The sequence below is a fragment of the Mchenga conophoros genome, linkage group LG10, assembly GCF_057382185.1.
Source record: "Mchenga conophoros isolate Kocher_MC1m ecotype Shallow Benthic linkage group LG10, M_conophoros_male_GT1.1, whole genome shotgun sequence".
Classification (NCBI taxonomy): Eukaryota; Metazoa; Chordata; class Actinopteri; order Cichliformes; family Cichlidae; genus Mchenga; species Mchenga conophoros.
The window spans coordinates 28,269,698-28,280,513 of record NC_140535.1 but is presented as its reverse complement, the minus strand read 5'-3'; the positions used below and the strand labels follow the sequence as shown (position 1 = coordinate 28,280,513).

At 39.6% G+C, this 10,816-nt stretch overlaps 1 protein-coding gene across 1 annotated transcript; it reads right to left on the bottom strand.

Moving 5' to 3' along the window:
* Nucleotides 1-537: 537 nt before the first annotated feature.
* On the bottom strand, nucleotides 538-10,350 carry lrwd1 (leucine-rich repeats and WD repeat domain containing 1). The gene is made up of 16 exons (XM_085287990.1): nucleotides 10,304-10,350; nucleotides 9,366-9,452; nucleotides 8,626-8,860; nucleotides 7,514-7,633; nucleotides 7,153-7,299; nucleotides 6,976-7,068; nucleotides 6,420-6,797; nucleotides 5,785-5,899; nucleotides 5,535-5,641; nucleotides 5,174-5,384; nucleotides 4,548-4,620; nucleotides 4,200-4,343; nucleotides 3,927-4,030; nucleotides 3,411-3,572; nucleotides 2,725-2,834; nucleotides 538-1,762 (listed from the first exon to the last, which is right to left on the bottom strand). The coding sequence occupies exons 2-16, from the start codon at nucleotides 9,443-9,445 to the stop codon at nucleotides 1,610-1,612; spliced, it is 2,232 nt and encodes a 743-aa protein (XP_085144116.1). The 5' UTR covers nucleotides 9,446-9,452; nucleotides 10,304-10,350; the 3' UTR covers nucleotides 538-1,609.
* Nucleotides 10,351-10,816: the final 466 nt, after the last annotated feature.

Below are 10,816 nucleotides of genomic sequence, written 5' to 3'. Positions count from 1 at the left end.
ATTGTTTAGGTTTGTGGACCGGGAGAGTCACGTCAAAACCTTCATCTTACACTTTCTGAGCTGGTCCATTGTAGATTTTTCATAGTTTTGGAACATTTTCTTCTTTTCATCTTTGTCTTTTACAGATACTTCAATGTTTACTCCTGGAAATCATTTGTGTAATTGAATCCATTCTTCCTTGTAGCACCAAAGTACTCCCAGTAAAATAAGCTGAGTGGTTCTTTTCATCTAATTTTTGAACCCCTTTTCCAAACATATGATTCTGTAATGAAATCTTCTGTTTTTATTGTTTGTTTTTTAAGCATATACATTACTGGGCACAGTGGGTAGCAAGCACCCTTCAAGTAAATTCCTTCCAAAGAATGTAGTCTGTGTTTTCAGAGCTAAGGAAAAAACAACCATGCCAGCCACCAAGTGGTTAAAATGAGAATAGTCAATACCAGGTACAACAGAACAACCTGTTTACATCTTTGCTGTACTTCTTAAGAATTCAGACATTTGATTCAACAACAGAATACACTTAAAAGCCAAAAGCAGTTAGAAGCAAGCTAAAAACTTCTTTAATTAAATAAAATAAAAAAAACAGTCCACTTTCAGCTTTAAAGCATAAAAACACAATAAGCACACTGACATGAGAAGTATTCAGAAAAGTAAATGTTGCAGCAGTTTCACTCTTCAGTGTTATCTGATCATTAAAAAAGTAGCACAGGAAAATAAAAGCCTCAATCATTCACATTCAAAAACTATACTTATCAACAAAGCATATATTTCAAAAAAGAAACAAGCCGCAGACTCTTGACGGCTTAAATCTGAATGAACCAATTTAATGTGAAACATGAAGTTTGTTACAGTGAAAATGTGGATAAACTGTAGCCCTTAAAACATCCTGCAGACACTGAGCAGTCTTATTATGTGGAGTCACAATCTGCTGTGTGCTAGGACTGCTTTTTCTGCAAAAACCAGGTCCTTACTGGTGGAAACAAGGGTGATGGAGGGGTGAGACCTTACCACAACACATCATTAAAGTTAGGAATAATTCTTTGACACGAACTCGTGACCGTTCTGACATTACACACAGATCTGCTAAAAAAAAGTTTAACAAAGCTTTAACTAATTCAAGTTAAACTTAAACCAGCTAAATGGCTTTGTTAATGTTGGGCTCGCTTGTACTTTTACACTGAAGTTTGCACATCCAAACTGTGAAACTGTGCCAGGGAGTAGAAACAAGAAAACAAATTCAGTCATCAGCTGAATTTTGAAGTCCACGGTTCATTATTGTAACCATGTAGATCTAAATGGAGCCGTTTCTGTCCATTCTGGACAAATCAACGGATAATTCTGTCACAGTCAAAGTCACCTAGCTATGATCACCTATAACTCATAACAGCAGCAACTTTAAGTAAAAACAAAAACATCTGAAAATTACAGTTTTATGTTTAAACTCCACATAATACATTATTGTGTAAAAAAAGTAACAGAGTTCTTTTGTTCTTCAGTCTGTGATGCTTTTAGATGCTGATGTAGCATCAACACTCGCAAATTATGAATGTGCACATTTTCAGTAATGGGGCACACTCAGATTCTTTATGGCTGTGCAGTCCATGGTTGCTCAGGGCGACTCCTCTCTCTTCCACACTATCACCATATTCTTGTCACTAAGGGCAACTAGATAGCATAGCTCAGGGTCCATGGCTACGCTGTTGATGGAGGGGCCTTCTACCTTGCCGTGGCCGTTCTTAACTGGGGTCGGCCACTCCAACACCTGCCAAAAACAAACAACATGTTAGTGCTGAGTGGAGAGAAAAGCGAAATGCATCTGAAGTTTAGGCTCATTACACGCAGCCGACGTGAAGCTTTGGAAGTCTCAAATCACTAGTCTTTACATTTCATGTGCAGGCTGAAAGAGGCAAGCAAACTGAGCTCTCTTTAAAGAGTGAAGATGGATAGTGACATTTATTTCATTGAAATGTAGGTTTAAAATGTCTCCATCCTTTACGTTATCTTAATGGCCTGCACAGGCACTCCTGTGCACGATAATCCTGTGTTTATATGTGAGAGCTGGTCATTGTGTAATCTTCCAAAATGAAACAAAAATCAACTACACAGCTCAGATCTCTCATATTTATGGTGGTTGCACACATCTGTTATCAGAGATGCAGACAAAATCTGAGGAAATTATGCTGAAGCTAAAATAATACTTGAATGGCCCGTGTTTATCTATTGTAAGCTTCCTGTGTGCATTCCTGTGCACGTGTATTTCTCTAGGAACAACACAATTAACTGCTTCTGCAAATTTAAATGTCTTGTGAGTGCAAGACAAAGAAACTCTCTCTTTACGGGACTTCAGTGGATTCACACATGAAGGACAATGTTTCAGCCCAGTGCTGAGATCTGGGTATGTTGTGACATCACCAGAAATCCAGCTGGAAAACAAACAAGTGGGCGGATGAAGCTCCATGTGTTTTCACTTTTCAGAGCTAAGATTGTGAAACAACTTTAATAAGACATAAAAGTAAAAGAGAGCAAAAACAAGGACAACGAAGGAAAGTATAACTGATGATTAGGATAACGTTCACTAATCTGAGAGTTTGTTTTGTCTGACTGCAACTACCTCCCAGACTAATTTAATAGACTCATTTTTAGGAAAAAAAAGAACAAAAAAACAATCGATATTTCTCTAAACAAGAATCGTAAGAGAAAGCTACTGTCTGAGAATACAGATACCTCAGTGGGCAGTATGGGTTTCCCAGTGTGGAAGCTGTTTTTCTGGAGGTTGGGGATGTGGTATGTCCATATCTTGCCTTTGTCATCACCGCACACCATGTAGGCTTGACCTAATGATAGGAATGAGAACACAGAAAAGTACACGTGGTGAGTATCTGTGATGTTCTTGGTCTAAGCACTAAAGTAGTTTTTTCACAAGTTACTACCAGGAACCTTTAAATGAACTTTAAAGTCCTTCAGGTCATTAGCTGTCTGCATTTCAAGATCTTCTAAATTAGTTCACAGCATAGAGTGATTGAGTTACATCAGCTGTCCTCTCTGTTGTTTCAGAGCTGCAGGTCTGAGTGTGTGGCTTCGGTGAAGGTGTGCACTCATCTATTTGTGCTTTAGAATGTTTTATTTATCTGATTCACCACAATCTGGAGGGTTAAAATCATAACCCTGGAACGTAATTTAGATTGTAAAGTGAAAACATCCAGTTCTACAGTAAAGCCGACAGTCAGGGCAACTATGGAGTGGCTTCAGACCCAGTCTGGACTGTCCTTCTGTGTCCCAGCTCCCAAAATATCTGTGGTGACCGGAAGATGGCAGTTAATGAGCTTACTGCCTTTGTCTACACTGATGATGACCTGAAATGACGACTGAATGTTAAATGCATCAGAACTGATGAGATGAGGTGAACTTACCAGGACAGGTGTTGAGAGCCAGGTAGGGAATCTGAGTGTTGGTCCACTGCAGCTCAGCCAGAACCACAGCACGCACTGCTTTGCTCTTCTTGTCAGGCTGCTGAACCTTGGTCCTGCTCCAGCTCCACAGGTAGATGCAACCATACAGGTAGTTCTTGGATGCTATCATAATTGACAGAGCGTGCAAAAGATTAGGAAAAAAAATGAGAAAAGGGAAGTCAGGAATAGTAATAAGCAGGAGATTTTAAGCTAGACAATTTTATTTATGTAGCACCAATTTACAACAGAAGTCACCTCAAGGCGATTGATATTGTACAGTGAGACTATGACACTACAGAGTGCCAGAGTCAGATCCTCAAACTTAAATGAAGTCAGGACCAACCTGGACTGACTGCCAACGCCAAGCATCGCTGAAAGGTCTAATTATATCCAGCATGAGTCAATGTTTCCAGCTCAGAGTGGCATGTGTTTAAAGGCACTGTAAATAAAACTACAGTGGTATTGTGGTACACTTACCCACTATGTCATCATTAAGAAAACTCAGGCCGTCCACCGTGTGGTAGTCATGGTCTTTGTCTTCCTTCTTGTATATGGGGAAAGTTATCTCCATTTCTTTTGACCTACCAAGGAGATAAAAACAAAAACACTGTAATTGTTTCTGGGTGGGCCACATATGTATTCATAGTTTTCTCATTAAAACATCAGTGAACAGATATAGTGAGCCAGTATAGTCTAGGTCACTGACTGTCACCAGAATAAAAGGTAGACTGGGAGAGATTCAAATCTCACCTCTTACTGGTGTTGTTGGCACCGAGCTGTGTGTTGTAGCAGTGCAAGCCGTCCTCACAGGCAGTCAGTAGGTGTGCACTGGGAGCAGTGGGGGGCAAGCAGATGTGCAGAGGGGTGGTACCGATTTCCAATACCAGCAGCTGACTGGAGGGTCAAACAGCAAATTTTCAACATCACAGTCTGAACCGTTCATCTTAATGTCAATGGTAGCAGTTTGAAAAAACATAAAAAATATATTTAAAAATGTATTATTGATAAACAGTTATATATTTTAGAAAAGTCAGTACAACAGATGTGATCTGCTAAAGAAATTGCATCGCAAACACTTTTCCTGGCAGAAAGACTCACACAACTTTGAAGTTGTACTGGCTGTCCACCCCGCCGATATCCCACATCAAGATCTTGTTGTCGTACGATCCCGCTACAAGACAGAAGTTGAGGCGGTGTTACTTTACAAGTAACCCACTTTAAACAAGAGCAAATCAAACTATGTAAAGCCCACTACTCTAACAGGTGAGCAAATTATTGCTAAAGCAATATCAGTGAGATGTGAGGACTTAAGAGCAGGCATAGCTAAGAATACAACTAGAACACAGAGACAGGAGTGTCACTTTCCATAGCCAACTGTTTACAAACGGCATCAGATCCCTAAAACCTTAAAAAATATATCTAACAGAGAGAAAAACATGAGCAGAAAACAGTCCCGCAAACATTCAAAGAGGTGGTAATAATTCCTAACTGGACAATTACACTACATCAGATCACAGCTGAAGCAGAGGTTGATATGTAAACAATGGTAAATGATTACAACAGACATGGGTAATCACCTCGCTATTCATTTGTTTTCTCTTTATAAGTTTAAGCCTGACAAAAGATTTATTTACAAACCATCTGATTCTCTGTCAGAACTTTAAACTCCCAATTTTTATCCATACTCGCTATTATGGTTTGAGTTTGTGTAATTAATTACTCACTGAAGAGGAAGTTTCCCTGCTGGTGGTTAAATCGGAGGACAGACAGCGCCTTTCGGCTGGCTCTGAACTCTCCGTAGGCCACGTTGTTTCTGGGATGAATCAGTTTGACTATCCCTCTCTTCCCACCGGCTGCAAGAATGCTGCAGTGCTGCGCTGAAGCATTGCCTCCTCTGGACATCAGCACTGTAGTCCAGGCCAGGGAGAAGAACTCCTGGTGTAAAGGAAAGCAACAGACAGAGAGCTTTATTGTTTTCTTGCCATTATGAACCAAGTATCCTACGAGTCTGAGCAAAAGACAGAGAGAAAATTCAGGTTTTTAAAGCCTAACTACTGCAGACTAATCCGAATAAATGGAGCATACCTCCCCGGGAACTTTGTACTTCTTCATCACCATCCCCATTTCACAGTCAATCAAACAGATAGAGTCTCCTCCACAAGTAGCGACCAAACGACTTCCTCCAGCGTTGCCTGTTAATAAAGATAAAAAGCCTGAGTTTAATCCCACATTTACAAAAAACAACAACTTTCAAATCTCTTTCTTCTAATCCTTAAAGCTTTGTTTGACTTGGAGATGCCCTGCAACTGTTTTTCAACGTGTATTCAAACAATACCAGCAGAATCAGGCAGTGGCTGGAAAGCACAGGCCCACAGCTGGGTGGAGAAGTCCTCTAAGCTGTCCTGTTTGCTGTGGCACTGAAGAACATGGAGCGGCTTGAGATGCACCGGCTGTTGGAGGAAGGAATCATGAGATGGAGAAGGGAGATAGGGGGAGAAACTTTAATGAAGGCACAATCTGATGATACCTATAGTGATGCTACCAATACTGATGCACACAAAGCTCGAGCAAAAAAAAAAGAAAAGTGGGGGGTTCACAGCTATTTTGACAATAAACCAGGTTATTAGACAAAAGAAAAGACCTGTTGGAGCTAAATGAAAAATTAAAGAAGAGCCAAATTACTAAAATTCATCAAGAGGGGACATATGTTCTGTACCAGCTGCCAGATGTACAAGTCTGCATGGGAACACAGACTAATACTGCCACCTACTGGCTGTCTCAAGATACATTTTGACTTCAGGTATGTTTTTTCCTTTTTTTTTTTTTTTTTTTTAGATCTTTTGTCTTGGGAATTCAGGCAGATCAATTTTCCAGTGATCAATGGCATTGGCAGCAAATTTCCTGAGAATCTGACTGGCCAGACTAAAATTTAAATGACTGCATTTAGCAAAGAAGGTATATTTCCCTTACCTGTGTGTTGCTGCGAATTTCTACTGTTTGCAGCATGTCAGCATCTCTCCGTGAATCCTTTTTGCCCAAACTTTCCTTCCGTTTCTTCTGAGCATCATCCTCGCTGGTTTGCTGCTCTTGAAAACTTCTCTTGGGTCTCTCTGATCTCCTCTCTCCCCTGCTCGGGGTAATGGGAGGCCGACTTGTTTTGCTGGGGACATTCCTGATTGTGTCGATTGGATCTTGTGTCTGAGGCTTGAGACGGAATCTCGACTGGCGTGGACTGTCTGAGGCTGCAGAGGCTGCGGGATCTGTGCGAGGCTTTTTGTGAGGCCTCAGTCTTATGCTGGTGTCTATAACTGATTCAGTTTGTTTCCTCTTTGCGGGCTTCGAGACATCCTGTGTAAGACGAAGCCACTGTATGAACTTTAAATCTTCTAACATCATCATCAGCTGACTACAGAACTTTGGATATAAAAGCATATTCTGGACTAAAGCAGAGACACTAAGTAGGAAGCTGCTGATCTCTGGTGCAACTTCATTAATGCAGCAATATTTAGTGCACACAATGACTCACAGAGTTATTTTGAGTGCCTGTAGTCTCCACGCTATCAACTTCTTTCTTTGGTTCTGTCAGTGAGAGAAGATACTCCTTAGCTAATATCCCCACCTAGGATCCAAAGGAGACAAAGAAGAAGTTATTAAATGTAACAGAAAGCAGCCAAAAACAAGTGCTAAAGCACTCTAAACTTACCCTCCACCTGGTGAAGTCACTGACTGAATTGGGCCCAAATTTAACTTGATAAGAAGCAGTGCTGACAAACTTGCTCTCCAAGACATCTATTTTCTCTGCTGTGATGGGATCAGGGAGGCAGAAGCTATTCTCCCAAAGAGCAGCAATCTAAAATAAACAGCAATAGTTAGGACAGCGATTCCAGGCTACGTGATGAAACGATGACGCATTGCCACATCTGGGCCAGAAGTTTTTTTTTTTCCAAAACAACAGCTGCTAAAAATCATTTTTTGGTGCATGTTATGACTTTGTACAGTATCAAATGCAGGAACATTAACACCAACACCATGAAGTAGAGCAAAATAAGATATTAGTTCCATACCCTGGTCCTCAGATTATCACTGTAGACATAACGCAAGTGGTTGGCACAAGTACTGACATCTTTACCGTTGTAAATCCTCAGATTGGGCAGCAACACCATCAGCTTGTAAGTGTCACTCACCTGATAACCAAAAGAAACGTTAACAATTAAGTCAGTGTGGCGGCATTTTATGATGAAGGGACCTAAAAAAGCAGTCTCTCTGTGAACACTTTCAAACATACTGTACATTTGATATGACTGTGCAAATGTGGAAGACACTGGAGATCACAGCAAAAAAGGAAAAGAGTTTAATTCCTCCATTATTTGCAGTTCAGTGAATGATTTATACTTCAGAATTATTATGTAATTACTCATTCTGATCACTGAGCTGACAAAGATCATATATATTTGTTGTGTGCCAGCTATTTGATCTTGTTTATGAGTGGCAGCCAATCAGAAGCAAATGATGAAAATGAGCGGAAACCATTTTTAAAAGAATTTCTCTGCTAATAATACAGTTTTCATTGGGGCACTGGGATAATAAGAATGCAGGGATGTGTTTTGCTTTATCATATGAATCACCTAGAAAAACAACCAGATCCTACAGAGGAGCAAGGATTTCCTTATTTCCATTTATCATCTGCAGGATAGTGGGGGCTGAAACTGTGTCTCTTTCACAGTGGGGGGAAAAGGCTGGACAACAGTCTATCTTAGAGTTGACACAAAAAAGAGCCATTCACACCTACAGGACTTCATTTCACATCATCAGCATGTGTTTGCATTGCAGGAGGAAACCCTTAAGACAGAATACACAAACTCAGCAGACAAAGGCCTGAGCTGGCTGAGGGAGTCAAACACATGAATATTTTATTGTCATGACAACTGATGCAGGGTGCTCCCTTGCAATGCTAACACTAATAATCAGCTGATATGATCATTCAGCAATGTGGCCTGACTCAAATATTTCTCCATGAGCCAAGCCAGACAGCAGTAGGTGTAGATGTATGTGATTTTATGAAATACTGATGACAAGTGTCAGTTATAACCTGTTCATGTATTTGCCATTTGTGCAGTAGCTGCAAAGAGTGACACTAAAACAGGAGTGTAAGGAGAAAACAAAGCGATGTGCTCACAGTGATGTAGAGGTTGCCATCCATCCTCAGCTCTTCTACGTTGCTTAGCGAGTCCAGAGTGGTAACGTCCTCGATCTGGTTGTCGCTCAGGTCCAGGAAACGAAGAGCAGGAAGCTCCAGGTTCTTGGGAAATTCCTGCAGCATGTTTCCAGAAAGATCCAACTTCTCCAGAGACTGGAGACGGGACAGCAGCTTGACAGGTAGATCCTGAAGCTTCAACCTCATCTTAGACAGGCTGAAACACAAAGAGCACCAAAGTTAGTGTTTCCATGGGGTATGAAATAAAATTACATATGACACCGTTTAGTGATTATAGTATTACATCTATAATCATTTATTTAAATCTTATTGCATACACACAAATATCACAAAAGTATAAAAATATTTCCATTAATTCAATGTTTTATTCCAGTTTTTAAATAGCCAACTGGAAAATGTCTTTGACTATTAGGGCCTTAGCTGTTTATGTGCACTCAGCATTGGTATAAATGTCATGGTCATTTAGGGCTTCATAATTTCCAGGGTGGAATGAATGGATACATTTTAATTACTTTAAAAAAACAAGAATCATCATAAAAATACCATGACAATCATGCCCATGATGAGTGGATGTAAACTTGTCACCACAACTGTAACTAAGCATTACCAGTTTACTTCAGTGCAACTTTAACAGCAAGACAGCAAGACACCTACAGGGCATAATAAGAAGAATAAGAATAAGAAGAATAAGAAGTCCTTACTTCAAAGTCATGATTTGCTCCAGTTTGTTGGCTTTTGGAGAGGCTTTCTCCAGTAAAAGTTTCTCAGTGATTTTTTCCATCGCTTATCTGCAGGAAGAAGCACAATTCAGGAGTGAAGATGGCAAACTGAAGCTAGGGCTGAGAGAAGTGTCCTCCTAGTTTGTTTATATTGTCAATCCTGTTCTAATCACACAACCAGAGCACCGCCCACATGGCCAAAACAAACTGACTACATCAAGGACTGAAACTCCGTAAAAGCTCTTTAAGAATATAATTAGATACAAACAATAGGGTAAGGTCTGTAACTGCTTTAGAAGGCCTGATTAGTAATCAACACCACTGATCAGCCTCGAGAACAATGAAAATTCCTGTGGATGAGAAACGCTGTAGTACAGACAAAGACTTAGAAAATTAGATTTGTGTTTAATATTATTACACAGATATTGTTTACAACTGAGCTTGTTCCACTTGTTTTAGCTGATCTAATTACTCTTTTTTGGCATTTTTTCCATTTAGCAATTAAAATCCCCTCTAGCTCCTCAGCATGATGAATCTGTTAAAGAAATGGAAGATTTCCTCCAAAAACAGTTTACAATAAATTAGCGGCTATTCAACAATAACAGGCTAAATGCGATTTCATAACGCGCTATCCTTTAAGTAACGTTATCATAACGTCTATATAGAGATCCATACATACTAAGGTGAGGAAGGATATTTCACTTAAAGAAGATGAGAAAGTGTTATATGAGAATAAGTTTGAGTTTCTTCTAGCTAACCACGTTGCAGTGCCGACAGCCGTATATATCTCTATATATTTATATTTCTCGGCTACAAACACAAATAACAATTATTGGCTTAATTAGAGCAAGCGTTAGTGGTTTTGATTTTATTATTAAACAACTTAAAACTTGCCAATATCTGTGATTAATATCACTTACCAAACACTTGAGCGAACTCAAAACACTCTTGCCGAAACCGAGCTTTCCCGGGGAAATGTTACGTATATCCGGTGGGCGTGGTTTAAACACGAGATTGTTTTTACAGCCTGGGTTTTGCCTGCCAGGCACTAACCTTAACCCTATGACAATTGTACAATAACTTAGTTTTTATTAATATGATTCTTTTTCATTTACGTTAAGCACATTGAGTTTAAGTGTAATTAAAAGTGCTGTATAAATTAAATTGACATTGATTTAAAATTACGTTATTTTAAGTTCTTTGGATCACAAAGAAGTGAAATAGTATTGACATTTCATTCCAAAAAGCCATCATCTGAATATTTTCTGCTTTTGTATAGTTCCAATGTGATAAAACAAAAAAGGTAAAATTCATGTCATTTTTGAATGATTTAGTTGAAGTTGTGCCGTTAATCACCACTCAGAACATTTTCAGGATGTGGTTCAAAAGAAAGGGTCTAGAACTGAAGAGTAGATTATGCTGTCTGTAGCCCC